The 19,786-nt window shown below is 39.5% G+C and overlaps 2 protein-coding genes across 7 annotated transcripts in view; both read right to left on the bottom strand.

Moving 5' to 3' along the window:
- The window catches only part of LOC145459004 (transcription factor 7-like 2), a 45,375-nt gene extending 26,788 nt beyond the window's left edge, over positions 1 to 18,587 (bottom strand). For 2 of the 4 annotated variants that reach the window (XM_080337526.1, XM_080337525.1), the window contains exons 1-3: positions 18,271 to 18,587; positions 3,755 to 3,803; positions 3,117 to 3,232 (exon numbers count right to left, since the gene is read on the bottom strand). In XM_080337526.1, the coding sequence (XP_080193652.1) occupies positions 3,117 to 3,232; positions 3,755 to 3,803; positions 18,271 to 18,414 (309 nt within the window). In that variant the 5' untranslated portion in view covers positions 18,415 to 18,587. The remainder of the gene's footprint in view (positions 1 to 3,116; positions 3,233 to 3,754; positions 3,804 to 18,270) is intronic. The other 2 variants (XM_080337528.1, XM_080337527.1) reach the window with 2 other exon arrangements.
- The window catches only part of LOC145459003 (glutamine--fructose-6-phosphate aminotransferase [isomerizing] 2-like), a 97,953-nt gene that overhangs the window by 57,252 nt on the left and 20,915 nt on the right, over positions 1 to 19,786 (bottom strand). The window lies entirely within an intron of this gene.

The raw sequence follows: 19,786 nt of genomic DNA on the forward strand, positions 1-19,786 counted from the left end.
TTCAAGACGCGTCTAGCAACGGCGTCGTGGCTTCAAACCGCTATACAGAAACACGCAACAAATGCTGAGAAACCTACAAAAAATGTTTGTCTGATTCGCCTCGGGAACCTATCGCGGTCGCCGTAAAGATTTCCGCTGACTCAATGTTCAGTTTCATCGACATTCAGCAAAATCGACTGTCGTTTGCGACCATCGGCACAAGCCGCGTTTTAGAAGGATCCGTTTTTGTGCGCAGAGATTTTGATTGGAGCCCGGACGGGATTTTCGAGCTGATACCGATAAAAAAGATATATTCGGCCAGCATTGAAAAGATATGGCGAGTAGCTTAAGTCGAGTTTCCAAAACTTAACAGCATTCAGTTTAACAGCGTTATTACTATGCTTGAACATGAAATAAACTAGAAAGGCTACATCTCGACACCTACAAACTATTTAAAATAATACAACAATATTCACATAATAATAATTCTGTGGATCCCTACTACCGTGTTTTGACATCATGAAAATGCCAGACATTTTATTAACTTTAGTTTTGATATTTGATGATACAACTGTTGATATATATAAAATGTTCTTATCAATTCTCTACTAGTTGCTGACGATTACCCCAGACGAGTGTCAGCCGAAAATATTAAAGTTTATTTTATTATCAATATATTGTTCAATTGTATATTTTGAAGTTCGATACCTCCGAGAAGCTCTTCAATTATAAGGCTTCGTCATTCTATGTTTGAGGAGGAGGAATTCTTGGACGATCCGATACCTGTACGTTAAATCCCGATAAAACAATTATGATGTCCGACATATCAACTGCCTTCACAACAGTCAACGGCGTCACTGGCAAATCCGATAAAATATTATGACGAGTCAGGCCGCAGAGAGATAGCCGACCGCCAACAACACGTCGACCGCGGAATAAGAACCAGATACGGCAAAAGTTCAAGACCTCTCCTTCCCACTTAGCGCACATAGTGAGACGCAGATAAAATACCAAGGCCCGGATTGATATTGCGCAGATAACAAGCGATTAATGTAGTTATGACAGAAGAACGCAAATATTATTCGTAGATATCATACAATAGATGGACAATGAGCAGATTTTAGGAGGCACAAAACTTCAATATACATAGATGCGGAATGGAAACGCGTATTTGTGTAGTGCGGACGGAGATTGCTCGCGCCGGCCGCAATAGAATACGACACGAATTTCTCTCCCTCGTCACGCCTACCCGCCGAATTTACGCATGTCGATCAAAATGATACGTGCGAACGCGCAAAATCGGGTGCTTCAGCTGAGCCCAGTTGGACAATTAAAAAATTTCAGCTTTGCCGAACTAGAGTTAAAATATTGCACCTCGTATGCTACCCCAAAGACTACAATGCTACATCACATTAAAATGATTTGGTCTTTTTAGACCATTTCTATTTCATTGCACTTTGTGACAATGCTGTGGGTTAATCACGACTTCACAAATATGTTATTTTCAGTAACGTGTGTAGCGTTGTACTACATGTTTCTTATGTTATGATACGGCCAACCTAAGTTTACAGCCTTCCAGAGTGGAAAATACTATCGAAACCATAATTTTCGTTCATAAATTAGGTCCTAGTGGCATTGCGTGCTAATAGTTTCCCTCGAACATATCGAATTGCCAGCGACCAAAAACTTGACGTGCGAGATTACATATCTATCTCAATGACGTCATTTCCACCAAGTCGTCGAAAACCGTTTTCTCACGGGGCGAGTATCTCGGAGGTGTTGAGCTCTGACGTCAACGTGTTTATCGCCAAAGCCTTAGATACGGTGCTGTACTGCCATAGACGCTAAACAGGTGGGGTGAGGATTATGTGGAATCGGAGCACTTGACCTCAACTTGAGCGTAAGGATGGAATTACCAGCGCAGGTGCGCGTAGCCGTGGTTTTCAAACTGTGAGCCAATCGAGACGCGATTATATCCACAGTCCAAATACGATTTCATATTCCTAATGCATGATACTGAAACTTGTTTCGCACAGTGAGTTTCTGAGCGTTACAGAAGAACGGCGATGATTCGCAAAAATTGTCACGACATAATATACGGTCGAATCACGAAAGACAAAACTTGCACAAACTATCGTAGTTTCAAAATGCGCCACTAGAACTAGAACTAGACCGGGGCCTACGATCCTTATCGTAGGCCCCGACTAGACCTAACGACTTTCAAAGATCCACAACTAACAAAAACACGACTGAGTAGGTTCAATTCCGAAGCAACTCAGCAATTTCAAATTTGATTGAAATTTGATTGGAATTGAGTATTGAAGGGGTTTCGACCCCCAAAACCCAACCCCTGGCTATACACGCCACTGTTATTAGCAATGACTCTGAGCTAGCGATGGCCGCAAGAACATCGCACAACATAACACAGGTTATCAGGCAGACACGCAGAAAATTCACATCTTTTATAAATTAGATTACAATTAAAATTCTAGATACAGTTTTTTAAATTAGATTGGAATTAGAATTCGAGAAAACTAGATGGTTCGTACATGTCTAGTCTGACAAAGTGGCAAAATTACCCAAGCAGCTTCGATCGGCGACCCATTGAACGGGAGATAAACTTTACAACCGGAAAAGTTCGATCGACTGCAGACGTGGCGTTAAGCCCTCGATAATTGCGCTAGCCTAATCGGAACAAGCAACACCACAGCCTTGAGACGGAGTAAAACAAAGGCCCTTGGTCGCGTCTTTCAGCGATCGAAAAAGCCACCCACGAACAGGCCTGGCTAACGTCACAATTATCAAACGTCGCGTCAATAGGGACATCCTCTCGGATTTAATATTATCTAACACGCGATAACATGACGGCATGACAACTATACAATCGCGACTGTAAACCGCTGTAGAAATTAGCGAAATTCTGCTATCTACATCAGTAATCAACGCTTTTTAGCCTGGGTACAAATTAACCGATTTGAAATTTGAGGAGTCATTTCTCTAATTAGGCGATTACCTCTTTGTATCTCGCGACTAATATATACTCGGCGACAATGCATACGCGGGAGAATGATTTCAGACCGTTGTCAAAGCTACCGCGACCGGTTACATCAACGTCAAAGTATTCAAAGCCAACTTACGTTTGGCGGTAGGCCCCCGTTTGGAAAGAAAGAGGGAATGCTCGAAACGATGGACCCGATATCCGTGGGGTAAATGTAGGGTCTGCCTGGGACTTTGGGGTCATCGCGGGCGTCACCTGAAAGGAACATTGTTGTAATCACAGTTGGAATGATAGGTACAGTTTTGTTACATATTTAGATTACAATAAAAACGATAGCTGCATAGGGCAAGGTTTCTGATCCAAATAAGACTAGAATTAGAATTAGAATTTCTGAATTCGCAAAACTTGGAAATTGAAGTAAATTCACGAATAGATAGCAATACAACAAAAATGAAGTTCGGTTCATATCAAGCATAGTTCCTTCTCACAGCTACAAAGCTTTTATCGAAAATATACTACAATTGGAATTATAACTACAGTTTTTTCCGAATTAGATTAGAATTAGAATTACAAATATTGAATTCGCAAAAACTTCAGTTCATATAAAATCAGAGATTATTCTCGTAAGCACGAGAACGGAAAAAAATGTCTGCACGCCAGGCTTGGCTCGTTTCGCATTACACAGTTCTCCTGTAGCATTTTCATTAAAACCATAATTCAGATTCGAATTAAAATGTGAGCATAGAAATATATCACAATGAAAAGTAGCTCGCTCACCTCTTTCCAGCCGATCGTTGTTTGAAGGCTCACCCGCGTTTGCTTTGGCCTGGAAATGTAAGGAATCAGATTAGCTACAGTTCAAATCAGGATGGACAAGGCTTTTGATATTAGAATGGAATGAAGGAAGGCGCTGGAGTCGGTACACTTAACCACTTGCCGACGCAACTGCGACACAATTTTCGTCACAGAACTCTAGCAACGCTGCAAACCTACTCAGACGGTTGAATGATTGTCGATATATAATGCTCTTTTCAATTCTTTACTAGTTGCTGATGATTTTATGCCAACAGAAGGCGTTCTTGTATAATCTAAAAATAGTAAATTGAATGTAACCAACTGCGAGACATGATACCTGCGGTGAGTAATATTTGGTGATAAAATTGTTGATATCCAAAGTTCTTTTGAATAGCTTTCTAGTTGCTGACAATTACCCCTTGATGAGTGTCAGCCGAAAACATTCACGTTTATTGCAATATTAATATTTATTCAACTTACTTCTGAGGCTATGTACCTACAAGAGACTCTTGAATGATTTTAATGCAACCATTAACAATTTGCAAACATAACAGTTACGAAGCCGCGCTGATTTGATTCATTATGACGCTGTCCAAAACACGCACCCTTTCTCATTTGTCATAATATTCGGTATGCCGCGAATGTTTTAATATGTATGATTCATTTCACCATTATCTATGCTCCATCGTGTATAGCTAACTAACAATAATGCGGATTGAAAATATTCACGTGAAGCTCTTGCGTGCGGGTGGGTCATCAACTAACGCAGATACATACAAACCCACATACAAGACATGTAGACATCACTTATGACATGCGCGTACTCTAAGTCACAAATAAGCGGTGGTAAGATACGAATTTTTGGGAGTACTCAAACTGGATTTGTCTACTTCCGGTCTTGCTTCAACATTTTTTGAACCCGAGCAACTTCCTATAAACATTTTTATCAAGCGGGAAGGAGTGTTTGGGTAGATTTGCATCAATTTTGTGAGCGATATTGTCAGTTGTCACAACAACCGTACAAACTAACAATCTAACAATTGATGGTCAACCCACAACAACTTCTTGAGACTAGTTCTAGTAACGAATATTGAACAATGAGTAGTTCTATTTGTAGTATAGTCGCGAGTTTTGAAAAGTAAGTAGTTCTAGTTCTAGATGCGAATTTTAGAAATTTATAGTTCTAGTTGGGAATATTGACAAACGAGTACCAGTAGTTCTAGTTCTGGTTGCGAATATTGAAAAATGAGTAGTTCTAGTTCTAGTTGGGAATATTGACAAACGAGTACCAGTAGTTCTAGTTCTAGTTGCGGATATTGAAAAATGAGTAGTCCTAGTTCTAGTTGTGATTGCTAGTTTGGAAAATTGAGTAGTTTGCACAAGTCTGGCTGTAATCACCAGTTACTATTTTACTGTAACAATGTCGATTGTACGCATTTGCGACTCCATCACTGATTTTACGTTAGTAGCGAAGTTGCATCCTGCAATTTTCGCTTTTGTACGCGCTTCAATTGCAAATTGCAGATAGCATGCGTTAAGTTACTAATAACAGTAATGATCTTAGCTACAACATGTGAATAAAGTCAGGGTATCGACAGGAAAACATCCCCTACGTTAAGATAATGATGCAACAGCGCTCAGAAACGGTTTCGCTCCCAGCGGCTAATTACACACGCGGGCTCATCATTAACATCAGTAATATCTTTACGAATTGAGGCCCAGCATTCTCAAGTTAGGAAGCCGTGTGACTATTAAAGCTCTTTTCCCACAGTTAACTGGTTCGGGGCCCGGCAATTACTGTCATTGTGACGTCGACGAAAAATGTTGCGGTTTCAACAGGCTGCCGGTCCGAATTTCGCTACAAATGTGCTCTGTTTTGATGTTTTGTGTTCGTATAAATGGCTTTTTGGTATCACGTTTTTGAAAAGACCGAAAATGGCCACCTGCGGTAAACTGTAATTTAGCGACAGGGAACGAAAATATTGCTGCTAATTGCGACGCCTGGATGATGCGATGATTACAATTACGGGTTTCAAATCTTTATTCGCCCTATCCGGGTCACGTGAGCTTGCTGCCAGACGCGCACAAACCGCTAATCTAGTTGGTAAACGGTCACCTAACTTCTGCTTTTTTGAGTAGTTCTAGTTCTAGTGGCGAATTTTGAAACCTGAGTAGTTATAGCTCTAGTTCTGATCGCGCAGTTTGAAAATTCCAATGGTTGTCGTTCTAGTGGTAATTATGTATTTCGAAATACTAGTAGTTATAATTCTAAATGCGAGTTTTAAAAAGTGAGTAGTTCTAGTTTTAGTAATTGCGAGTTTTAAAAAGTGAGCAGTTCTAGTTTTAGTTCTAATTGCGAGTTTTAAAAATTGAGTAGTTCTAGTTCTAGTTGCGAGTTTTGAAAAGTGAGTAGTTCTAGTTCTAATCCGCGTTTTGACGCGAGTAGTTCTAATTCTAAATGCGCATTTTCAAAATCCAGTAGATTGTCCAAGTCTGACCGGCACACAGTAAAGGAAATTCAAATATAGCGGTACCATCACAGTTCGAATGTAACAACTCCAGACGGGTGTCCGTAATCACATCACCACGCTGCGTGTGGCAAATCCTAATCGGCCGCGAGTTACCAATGATCGCTTACATTCGCCTCGCCGTAATACCATATTCGTATCAATACAGGTGTGTCTAATTACTGATAAACCCGAGATAGTCGAAGATAAATACGGCTTTGGCCGATCTCGTTAACCCGAAAATTCACAAAATTATGGCATTCCCCGGCTCGCCATTAGCACCAATTACGAGTAGAAATATCGCAGGCCATCCATTAGAATTTCGGTGTGGAAATTATCACCGAGACTCGGTTTCTTCCCTAACTATTTAGCGACAAGAACCACGCTCGTGCTACTTTGCCTGTAGGCGAGAGCGATGATCACACCGCGCATATAAATTTCGCTAAATGTATGACCCTTTATAACGCAATTATTTAACGGAATAGAAATCTGCTAGGAGAGGTCACGCGAGGCGTGGGTAGAGTGTTAAACGCTTTTTCGTTCTCATCTGGCGGGTTTCCTTTACATATTACGGGGCCAGTCATCCGTTGATAATATCCGACGGGATGGAATCTTATCTCCGTAAGCTTACCAGCGTCTTATTGCGAGCATAGCTGGGCAGGATCCAAGTATCCGATTGATTCGACTCATTATGAAGCCTTATTTGATGTGGTAAGATCAAATATGTACCATTTACGCAATCAAAAAAATATAATGCAAGTTCTACACCACATGAAATATAATTTGGTATTTTCCCCCGCCATTCTCATTTCATTGCACGTTGTGGCAGTGTTGTGGGTCGTTCACGACTTTTCAGATATGTCATTTCCACTAACGTGCATACCATTGTAATACATGTTGCGATACGGCCACAGTGGAAAATAATATCGAAACCACAATTTTCGTCGATAATATAGCTCTTCCCATACTTTCAATGATCAGCAACCGCCATGATTTGAATTCCAACCCGTCATAAACACTTCTCAATTAAATGGACATGGCGTCGATCAATCAAACGCAAAGCGCCGGAAACGGAGAGAAGAATTGATTCGAAAAGGGATGAATCGCATTACCATTCAATCAACATTGTCACGCAACAATCCATATCGTTAAATCAAGGTTAATCCTCCATCTGTCGCTCGCAATCCTTCAAAGTATATTGAGACATGTCGACATTTGCCTTCAGAATCTAACACCGGCGCATTGTTTACAAACATAACTTTATTGCAGTGTTAGTTCTAATAATTTGATACACGATTTCTTTCAAGTACTGATATTAGACGCTCATTTTTACACCAAAAGTTGACTCATTAGCGAAATTGATAGTTCGGATCCTATATTCCGCGATGAGTGCCTTGGAACTTAGAACTTCGACTGTCGAATCGTACCATACGAAACATACAGTACAAAGATACGCAGGTTTATGGGGATGACATTTAGGAGAAGTCGATGGACCCACAGCATTGTCACAAGGTGTAAAGAACCAGGCGCGGTCGAAATAATACCAAATTATCTCCATTGTGACGCAGAACTGACATTATATTTCCATGGTAGCATTAAAGGTACATATATGAATTTGTTATGAACAACAGCCCAATTTAAAAGAATGAGTTTTGAGGGAGCGATCCAAGAAACAGGCCTCATTACGAGCCCCGTACCTTTAAATTTTAGTGATTTCGTATTTTCTCAAACTGCCGACCATCATACAATCATCAAAATCCGCGACATGTCCCACGAGCCATCATTTTCAGACGGGTCTGATATGGTAATTGAGAAACTTCACAGTTCCTGATTTGAAGAACTCCTGGGGGGTGCAAGACTTCCATATACAATTTAATAGTATATCCAATTGATATAACCCCGAATACGTTCGGCTGACACTCGTCAGGGGTAATCGTCAGCAAGTAGTAGAGAACATTGTATATCAACGATTGTGTACCCAAATATGACGTCACCGGCATGAAATTTCAAATAATCGAATAGTTCTTGAGTGACAATAAAGATTCTAGCGCAACGCTCGTTCAAAAGCCATCTTAACCATCGTACATCACGATTTACATGTCACAATCTGTATAAAAATGGCGTCGGCCGCCAGAAATACACAATGGCCGAGGTTGGGATGGTATAGCGCGATACAATCGCCATGACTTGAGGTAAGAACAACATTCGAGCGACTTGAAAGAAAGTAATCCTGAATTGTGAAGCAGTGAATGGCGATTATCAAGTGGAAATTCCGCGGCATTATGACGAATAATGATATCCTCGCTCTATCACAGCGACAAACAATATTGACGACCCTCCTTCGGGCGGTTGTGTCAACAAAAGCGAGCCGTATATACTCTGTAGAGGTTCGCGCGATATCGAGGCTATTCGGCTTCGATAAGGCGCGCAAATATTAGGAGCGTATAATTCATTCCTTGATACGTTTGGATCGAGACTAGAGCGAATGGAAACGGGTGCGTGGCAGTTAAGGGGATGAACAAATTGAACATTGACACTTCCTATCGTAAACGGTCGCGGTCTTATACCAGATTGATCGTATTGAAAACGATGTTAAGAGCATAGTGCGGTCGCATTCATCCTTTTTGGTTAGCGGAACGGTAAAATCTCAAAAACAAATTGCATTATATTGAATTGATGTGATATTATATTGAAATAAACTACTCTCGTGATTTTCGGCTGACAATCGGCTATATTTCAATATGAATATATTCAATGATTACATTGAAGACTTTTTGTAATTTTAACAGTGTCTTGCTAGATTTAATTATACTGGCAAATGTGGCTTAATTGTACTGACAAATTTCGTCGAATTTGATATGTTACTGGACTGGTCTGTGGTCTCGTGCCAGTTGCTGGTTACCGTTAAACAGCTGGTTACAACATTGGCAGAATTTTAAAATATGATAAGTCGAAGCTAGACCGTGAACTCTATTATCAGATCAGAAAGCGTTCTAAAATATGGTGTTTCATATATCTAATTCACGGAAAAGGCTTCAACCTCATCCATTTCACAATTGAGAATAAAATTAAATCTATTTCGCGGACCAGTAGCACATTTGAAGCGGTTGAGAACCATAGGCTGTTGCATGGGAACGGGCATATCGACGCAGAAAAGGTGCAAGAAAAGCTACAAACAACACTATCAACGTTACAGCGAATATATATTGGTAAAATTCGCTTTCCAGGGCGTGAAAGCTTGCAAGGTATCCTTTTCCGATATTTAGGCATCTTCGCAAAGGTCAAAAGTTACGAAACTGGCGAAAAATACGTGTAACTTATGACAGGTGCGATAACATTTCCCAAACAAACCAGATAAAGGTGTAGCGTTACACGCGCGCTGGGAGTCGCAAACGCGTAACAACGCAATCTGGTTTTCAAGCGCGCGGCGAAGCGATCAACCAGCAAAATACTATCATATAGCGACAAGTATTTTCCAAAACACGCACGCGAACCCGTTCCAATTCAGAAACGCGTCCGCGAAGCAACGCAGCAGAACAGGTATGTACGAAACGGCGCGTGAAATACGTAATGGCCGGTAAGGCAAGCCGTTGAGCGCAAAATTTGCGATAAGCGTCCGCCTATTTCCGATCTCGACGGATTAAATTATCGGCAATGTCGAGCCGTGTGACGTCATGTTTGTTCAAGCTTGATACACTTTTTATCCAAATTTTAGCGGGACTGGCAATTACTAGTCTCAGGCAGAACCAGATCTATGCAGGATGTTTGAGGCGATAAAACCGATAATTGGTACCTTCCCGATAGCCCCGAAATATCCGGCCGATATTCAAGGTATGGCACCTTCAGAGCGTATATTAGGACAGCTTTACGAATTATCGGTGCTAGTATCGGTATCGGTTCAATAATGCGATATCGCCTGGGCTGTAATTACGAGTATCAAGTCACCCACAAGCTCGCCGCCCGTCTTGGACTCCCCGCGACAGGATGCTGAGACTCCGGGTACGCGCGTACCTCCCTTGCGCGTGATATCACCGTGCAGCAATGTTAAAAACGCCTATTTCATCCCGCAAGCCATGGGAAATACGGGAGAACGGCGCGGATGAGTCACAAAATCGCGTCTATCGCTGTTTTTACAACAAGAGATGATGGCGCATGATATATCTGACGGGGAGATAATAATATTTCGTAGAGGCTTCTCGGAGCGCGCGCTACTCGTCAAAAACGCCATGTCCACATCCAAGTCAAAATACAACCAGTTACTACTGAGAACTGACCAAGTACTAGTCAACGTTCGAGATTACAATTTTATGTTATCATATGTAAATTTTCATTCGGTTAAATACAAGAAAACATATTGCTCTATCAAGTACGCCGAAACACCACAACTGTGTAACGGTATTTCGACGGCTATTCGAAAGTCATTTACGTCAAACTAAAAGCAGACTGTACTGGAGATTACTGGACCATGATTTCATCTATTTATGACGGCCAACTAACCACTGGTTTTTAGAGTAGTTCTAGTTGCGGATTTTGAAAAACGAGTAGTTGCAGTCCTGGATGCAAATTTTAAAAAAAGTTACCGAAGAACTGGAAAACACGTGTCGTCGTTTGGCGTGAATCGTGATACCGGTATTCTGTTTGTGGTGTTTTGGAAGCCATTGCTAGCTCAGAGTCATCACTACCAATGATGATGACTACTAACAGCGGGGTAGCCAGAGGTGGTTTTTCTGGGTCGAAATCCCGGCCTTTTGCAATGCCGATTCTATATCAAATGTTTCTTAGCTCATTTGTAATTCAGAACTTCGTATTATCAGTTATTAGTCAGTTGTGTTTTGAAAAGCGAGATATTCTAGTTCTACAACTGGACTGTCTGCACCTAGGCGTTGAAAGTGTCGCGGAACATGTCCAACCCCGTGGTTAAAATACGGCAACAATGCATCAGTTGATTTTAACGTAAAACTAAGTAACATGAACTGTTCCTAAACACAATGTGTTGACAGAAAGGGTTACAAAATCGTCGTATTTTGAGTCCACCAATGTAGATCTACCTCTGGGGCTAATACCACTTCGGCGCGGCCAGAAAATGGAATACGATCGTGTGTGTAAACAGAGGATTCGCTCTACTAACCCCGGAACCGACGGCCTCTTTGTCTCGAGTGTTCACGGCTGGAAACTATCAATAAAACGACCAAAAACTAAACTCCATGACAACACGACACCGAATTCGCTGCCACGAAAAAACCGTGTGACGTCACAGAACCGAAATAGACGTCGTCAAAATCGCGAATCGCTAACTAGTAGGTTATGCAAATGAATTATAATACTCATACCGAAATACTCATATTCAAGATATTTTTACCTCAAAGAGTCTCTTCAAGTCCTTCGAAAATTAAAACCTGATTTCTCAATCGAATAATATTTTTGGTGATACGATACGATAGCTGATATGCAAAGTTCTTTCGAAGTCTCTACTAGTTGCTGACGATTACCCTTGACGAGTTTCAGTCGGACATATTCGGGTTCATTTCGATATGAATATATTTTTTAATTGTGTATAATCCAATATCACAGCACAAACGCGATTTTTGGAAGAGCACCATAAATCCGTGGTTGGAAAAAAGGTACATTTATTAGATTTGCACCATATCGCGGGGTGTAAATCACGTAACTGCACTTTCGTGGCGGATATTTAGCTTTCACGCCATTCCAATTGGTCAAAACCAGAAATTAGATAATGGGACCATCCATACATTTCACGAATTAGATTGAAATTGAATTACCGGCACGTTATAATTGTAACTAGAATTATACAGTTGTCTAATTATCATCGCAAAAACAGATTCTAATGACGTCCAAGGCCGCGTCGGAAAAGGAAACCGCACGAAAATCTGCGCTCGGAAAAGTTCGTGAGAACCCTGTCAGGGTCACTTGTTAAAAACCGCCCCGGCAACTCATGAAGCTCAACAATGTCGTAACCTGGCCGGGACGCTCGTGAACCGCACTCCTAGATCTTATCAGGATTGTTTTCGTTCTATTACGTCGATCAGAAAGCGCTCTGTGACGGTAAATGTCAACACAAGACCTACTCAAGAAAAGCGATATTTTTGTGCGGATTAAAACGACGATGGTCACAAATCTAGCAATACAAAGCGTACGCGAGAAGGATTTTAAAATCGAGTGCAAAATTAATTTTGCTAGACTTATTGAGAATGAAATGATGGCAGGTTACAATTGCATGATTTATTCATATTGAAACAAACCCGTATATTTTCGGCAGGCAGGTAAACGTCACCAACTAATAGTGATTTCAAAAGGTCTTAACAGCATATACTCGGGATTAATTCAATATGAATATATTATGCAATTGTATATTGAGGTTCCGTACCCTAAGTTTTCAGGTTAAGGTACTTTGATGAAGGCAAAACTAGTATTGCAGCGAAAAGTTACCTTTTAAATAAGCAATAGTAACGCGAACAGCGAACACGTTCGAGAGAGTTGAAATATTGAGGACAAATATTAAACACGAAAGGTGTACCATCATAGGCTAAAAGAATCGGATTCACAATATCGGCTTCCCTAGTCGTCATGAAGATACAAATTATGACGCCGTGAGTCCACATAATCACGTATTCCTAAAACATGAATTACTTAAAACCCCAAATCAGGGCCTACTATATTCTATTCTATATTCCTACTATATTATATATTGAATATAGTAGGCCCTGCCCAAATCAATTATGATACATTGCAGTGCCCTAGTCAGATCGCGCGTCTGATAGCCTACAGAGTTGAGCTCGCCCCGTAGCACAAACCAAGGCCTGGTATTTGAAAGATACAGCTAAACAAACAAGACTAACACCAAACTGTGTCAGTATCATGCTCCCGCTGTACTCCAACCCAAAACGACCCAAGCATGGCAATTAGTTTGCACTCTCTTTAGCAAAGGGGTTAGGATGCGAATATCCATGTGTACAGCCAAGCAAATACCTAATTACAAAGCCGCAGAGCCCCATTAAGTAGAGGAAACATAAACTTATCTATCATGAAATCATGGTGTCAGAGCATCTCCCATACTACCATAATACTGCAAGTGTAGTTTCAGAAATTTTACAAAAGTGTTAGCAAAAGACCCAATTCCACTTTTGAACTGAGAACATGGCACAAAAGACTGCAAATGTATACACATATAGCTGGAAGAGCTTCTTGGTGGTGCAAAACTTTGATATACATTTGAACAATGTTTTGATACTGGAAAAAAAAATTCGACTGACATTCGTCAGGGGTAATCATCAGTAACTAGTAGAGAATTTGAAAGAACATGGTATATCAATTATAGTATCAATTGGATTCACAATAGTATAGCTGAAGTTGAGTGTATAAAGGCCTAAACATAATTGTATATCTTGACTTATGCAGTAAAGTCAAGCAGTTCTAGATCTAGTTCTATTCATGAATTTTTTCCCTAAATGAGTACCTGAGTAGTTCTAGTTCTAGTTGTGGTTGCAAAATTTGAAAAATCAGTAGTTCTAGTTCTAGTTGCGAATTTGGTGAAAATGAATAGTACTAGTTCTAGTTGTATAGTTCTAGTATGACATACTGACACGAGCCAAAGTATGACATAAAAACCACAGCACACAATCAATCCACCCATATTAAGATGATAGGAATATCAATACCAACCAGAGAGGTGTTAACCAAGATTTTTTATTCGAAAGCATTAACCGTGTAGTTCACACCCCTTATGATGAGAGTCAAGACAGTGTCCAATGATACGTAATTATTTACGGAGCGTGCTGATCATGGAAATTGGACTGGAATGTGAATCACAATATCACAATTGTAACACAGGTAGTTGCCGCTCAGATTTTGCTACAGCACAGCGCAAGCTAAATAGAGCAAGTCTAATACTAATTATAGTCATAGACTCAAAGTGCCTCTCTTACTGCACTGCTTTCATATACAACCAGTTTTTTTTTATTCCAAGGCAGATATATTTGAGTACATCACATGAAAGCATTTTATCTTCTGCATTACTTTTCACATTAATTTTTCTTTTATTTATATTTGTATTGTGTACGTATGACCAAACCGGATAAACATGATTCTAATTCTGATTCTACAAATGGGTCACAAACTATGTTATGCAAAATGGCTGCCTCCAACATCAAGCATCATAGGCAAACGTACCAAACCGTTCATTGGACCAATGCAATTGAAAGTCACATCTTCCTACGGAATGCAAAAGCCCATTTGTTTTCAAAACTGTGTCAAGGGCAATTATGTCTTTAGTACTGCATTGGCAGTTTGCTTGCAAAGTCAATGTAATGGATGGGGTTAGGTTTATGCTCCATGTAACGTAAACAGTACACATTTCAGACCAATGGTAGACTGATACTTGTTCACTGAAAACATGCATAAAAAATTACCAGGCCAGTATCCCCGCCAGTAATGATAGATTTATGGGCCTACCTGTGCTTTATAAACACAATTGAAAATACAAATTCAGTCTCCGAATAATCTACTGTATTTCTGTAAACCACCATACTAGAGTACAAGATGAATTTAATCGGTTTTCCAAAATTTGGGCATACGAACAGTGAAAAACGACAATCGAGCATGTGGCTACTGAATGTCTAAATTTACCGTAAACCCAACCCAAAACCTAACTTTAGCAAACATGCTCAATTGTTGGATGCTCAATTGCTCATATGTCCAAAGACTCAATTTATCATGTGGTTCATTTTTAACTCCCAAACACTAAGGAAAATGTACATTGATCAAGAAATAGTAATATATTCTTGAAAACGTGACACCACACGATTAGCCCAATTCAAGATTTTGACATCTTTCTCACTGATACATGCAAAACAACAGTATTTTGCTTTTTTTCTATAAAATTACATTGTCCTTAGAAACATTATTACTAAAACACAACAGTATAGGAATCAAGATGATTTAATTTACATAATTTTAATCATGTAGGTAATATGAATTTTATGACTAAATTCGGTTTATGAGCTTCAACCGTCATTTCTTGACCTTATATCTATACTCAAAATAAGATTTCTTCACTTGTGATAGTCAGAAGCTTGGATAAACTAGAATGTAGGCCTACAATAAGAATGCGGCAATAGCGATATCGCTTTTGAAACAGTGGAAATCATTTTCCAAACGACACTTATGAAACACCAATCGCAGTTATCATCACACATTAAACACACCACTCACACAGCAAATAGTACCATTAGTAGCTCCTTATAGAAATTACAATTTATACAAGGCAGCGGATGTAGTATCAAGCTAGCTTTGTATCAAAGCAAGACTGTTACATAATGGAGATTCCTCCTCACTAACCTGTGCCAGAAATGTACTCCATGGTATCATTCTCTTAATGACCCAATTTTACAGTGTGACAATGCACTCTCAGACAGTGTTAAAATAGTTTACAGCCAAGAAGAGGTCGAGATATCAATGCAGAGCACATAGGTGACTTTATATTTGAATGAATGTAGATTAGTGCGCTTAATAAATGGTTTCTCAATGTTTATATTGCTTTGCTATTCATGCCACTTTTGCCTCCACCAATACTTGAAATGCCGTTCTTATGAACACAACGTTTCATAAGGGTTTGGTGTTAAAATCCAATAAAAACAACTTGAACGTGCGTGTGTACTAATTGCAGCATTCTGAACACTTTGCTCCACGAATAGGTCTACAGTGATTGACCAGTCACCGTACAATGAATTTTACGTCATTGATACTGTCATTGCTACCAAAATACCCAATATTGACTTCGAGCAAGAACCATCACCCTCCCAAGATAAAATTAAAATTTTGATCATTGCATTGTAGATATCTTGACACCGAGACAAATCAAAAAGATTGTATATATGTAAGTTCTTGGCAATATTTACCAGCACATGCTTCTAGGCGTAATAATGTTATTTCTCACTGTATGCAACTGTATCATAAAACGTATCATTTCTAGTATGTGGGAGTTAGCCTCTGCACAAAACACAGTTTGGTTTAAAGACTTCATTATCAAAAGGTATTAATGCATTTTAAGTGTAATATCAAGAAGTAATAGGCTTGTAATCTATTTTTAGACAAATCTGAGGGTTTGAGGGTTAATACAGGAAGTGACTTGACACCAATAAGTCACGGAATAATTTCCTGTGTAGGCTAGATTGTCAAGGATTATATGAATTAGTACCTATAGCGACTTTCACGATCTTGTAACAACACAATAATTATCTCATCTAGTTTTTTGTAAAATCGAATTCTGTTCACATCATAGCTACTAGCATACTGCAGAAATTTTCACTGATATTGATAGGTTTACTGCAGATATTTATTCGATTCAAACTCTCATAATAATAGCATCACATTCTACGGTTTGTTTTATTCTGTAGGCTAGTGGTTCTCAACCATTTTGACCTCGCGGACCCGCAAAACTTCAAAACAAATGTTGCACACCAGTGAGCCTTCAAAAATCAAAACCCACCCTAAATTTCATTACAACAAATATATGCAACCCAAATGTGATATATTGGTAAGTTCATTTACTGCTTCCTTCTTTAGATTCGATATTTTTACGGGAACATATTGAAGTTTCTGCAAGGCAAGGCTTGAGAAGCTATGGTAAATACCATTAATTTGATAGTGTTATTCGGTATCCTGTGAAATAAATGCGACTTAGCTGTTTGGTATAGCCTCTGTTTTAGTGCCGAGTATTCCTTAATGATACTGTCCGAATTCAACAAAGTTTGTTAGGCTATAGGCCTATGTCTCTGTAGCTTTCCAAACAGAGTTGCAGGTTACTCTGTATTGCATAATCATGCAAAAAATACGTTTCAAACTTTGATGTTTTATTTTTTCTAATTAACAGACAATGGTCCAACTTCCTGCATTGTGGAATTGAGAATCACAATTTTAACATATTAACACGGACCGGCGATTGAGAACCAATACTGTAGGCTATACCCTTCTGATAAATTAAAACTAACTATTTGTCATTGTCATAGTATTTTCACATCTGATAGAATTTATCAGAAATTCAATAATAATTCACAATAAATCGCAGACCTGAATTACTGGTACGCAGATTTGCAAACGTTTAGAGAACCACAGGAAACTGTCTTGGTAAAAACAAATTCATTTACACCGGCACGCCAAAGATATTGCTAATCAAGTTCCCAACTTATCGAGCGATAAAGGTTAGTCACAAAATGGCTAGCCAGCCGCATCCGGAAAAGTAGATTAATAATTAATAGGAAAGCGATCTACACAAGCATGACGATGTTCCAGCGTTAAACTACACAAAGTTTACAGCTAATCTTGAGATTGTAGAGCACAAGAAACAACCTAATTTTCACTGTAAATCAGAACGCTTCGCGACAACCAGGACTCCCAGTTCAAGCAAAAAAGTGCAAAGTCATAGATGAGAATAAATTAATGATGACTAAGCTTCCATTTTTGACACAGACGATGACCATTGAAATGTACTACATCCTCCATTTCCAATGGTATGCTAACAGAAGACAGAACCAGACTTGTACAAACTACCAATAGGTAGTTCGCGGTCAATTAACTAATCGATTTTAGAGTAGTTATAGAACTTTGCGAATTCTGAGAAGCGAGAAGTTCTAGTTGTAGTTATTGTTGCAAATTTCTAAAGGTTAGTAGTTCTAGTTATAGTGATAGTTGCAAATTTTGGAAGAGTAAGTAGTTATAGGCTATAGACTAGTTCTAGTTACGCAGTTTGAAAATCCAGTAGTTTGTGAATGTCTGGACGGAAGGCATAATTGGTTCTACCTTAGAAATATAACATAGTTCTGGCTGCGAATTTTGGAAAGTGAGTAGTTGTAGGTCTAGTTTTAGTTACGCATTTTAAAAATCCAGTATTGTGTACCAGTCTGAACACACTTGCTTCTATCTTAGAATTATTGCACAGCACCGAGAAACTTGAGAAATGTGACAAGAATCACTCACCCCTCTTGGATCCTTATCAATGTCTTGAACCAAATCCCCTTTTATGTCGTTCAAATTCTCATTCCAGCGATCGTCCTCGCACTCTTCAATGCTGTACGCGGTGGGCTCGTCAGTGGCCGCTTCGTCAGAATTCAACTGTGGCATCTTCACGGCTTTCAGTAGATACGTATCCAATAACAGCAGAAGTACGCGCCTCGTTTACTGTTCTTTACAACCAGTTATCGCCCCATAACAAGTATACCGACCTACAAATGCTGCCCGAGTAGAAATCGTACTTTAAAATACTGCGAAACGTATTACGACTACGACAAGATTAACTATTCCTGAAAAGCAGGGTTGCCAGACATCTTCTGCGAAAAAGGGCCAAACAGCGCCGTAAAAGGGGCCAAATTGGCCAATAAAAGGGCCAAATTGTTCAATAACGTCAATAGCGCTGCAACATTACCCATAGACACCTGAAATTCCAGTTTTATATTGTTGATACTGTTGTAGGACACCAAATCCACTACCTGCAACTATACTGGATCCAACTACAATAACTTCTTCATTATTTCAGGCCTTTTCCGACTGAATATAAAATCGTAAAATAAAACTTTTTGTGCTATAATATGAGAGTGATTAAATTTTATGAATTTTAATTAAACATCGAGAGAATAGTTTCTTTACATTTGAAACTTATCCAACTTATCTACCGAATTTTTAGGTTTTACACCCAAAAACTCTACGGTTATGTTGATTTTTTTCTTTGAAATTTTTATCAATAATTAAGTACTATAAGGGTGCTCTTCTTCAGACTTTTTCTGCTACATAGCTTCCAGCCATGTTCGCTGCTTTTTCGTCCACCTGTTCACAAATCTGTATTTACAATTCCAACACAGTCTACATTCTACAAAAACAAATCCAAATCTTCTACAGTGTTTCCACTCGAATCTTTGACATTGGCATAAACATTGTCAGCCCAATTTGCGAGACAGATTTATTTTAATAGTTAGTTTGACGTTATGTCTCAACTGCTTCCAAAAAGGGCCAAAAATTGAAAATAAAGGGCCAAGGGGCCAAATTATTATTTTGGGGCCAACTGTCTCTAAAAAGGGCCAAATTTCACGAATTTGGCCCCGAAAGGGCCAATCTGGCAACCCTGCTGAAAAGAATATTTCCATCAGCTGTTGCATGTCTGTGACGTAACATAGACAACTAGCTTTCCTGCGATCAGGGTAACTACAGGCGGATGTCTGAAAAGGGATACACATTTGACCTATACCTCGCATAGTGACATACATTAATCATCCTTATTCAGTAGCTATCCGCTTAGAGCTACTATTTCGCATGAACGTCGGCTACAGAATGGCCTGCCCGGCGTGACACTCATACGGCCGCGCCATGTGTCACAGTATCCATTGAAACAAATAAAAAGCCGGCAATTAATACTCAGTTGGAGGTAACCGTAAGACAGGCATGAAAAAAGCTGCTACTCGCCGCGACGGGACTTATGCCTCCCGGTCATTAATCCTCTCGA

The sequence above is a fragment of the Botryllus schlosseri genome, chromosome 16 (assembly GCF_051294905.1).
Source record: "Botryllus schlosseri isolate E-star chromosome 16, Bs_hap1, whole genome shotgun sequence".
NCBI lineage: Eukaryota > Metazoa > Chordata > Ascidiacea > Stolidobranchia > Styelidae > Botryllus > Botryllus schlosseri.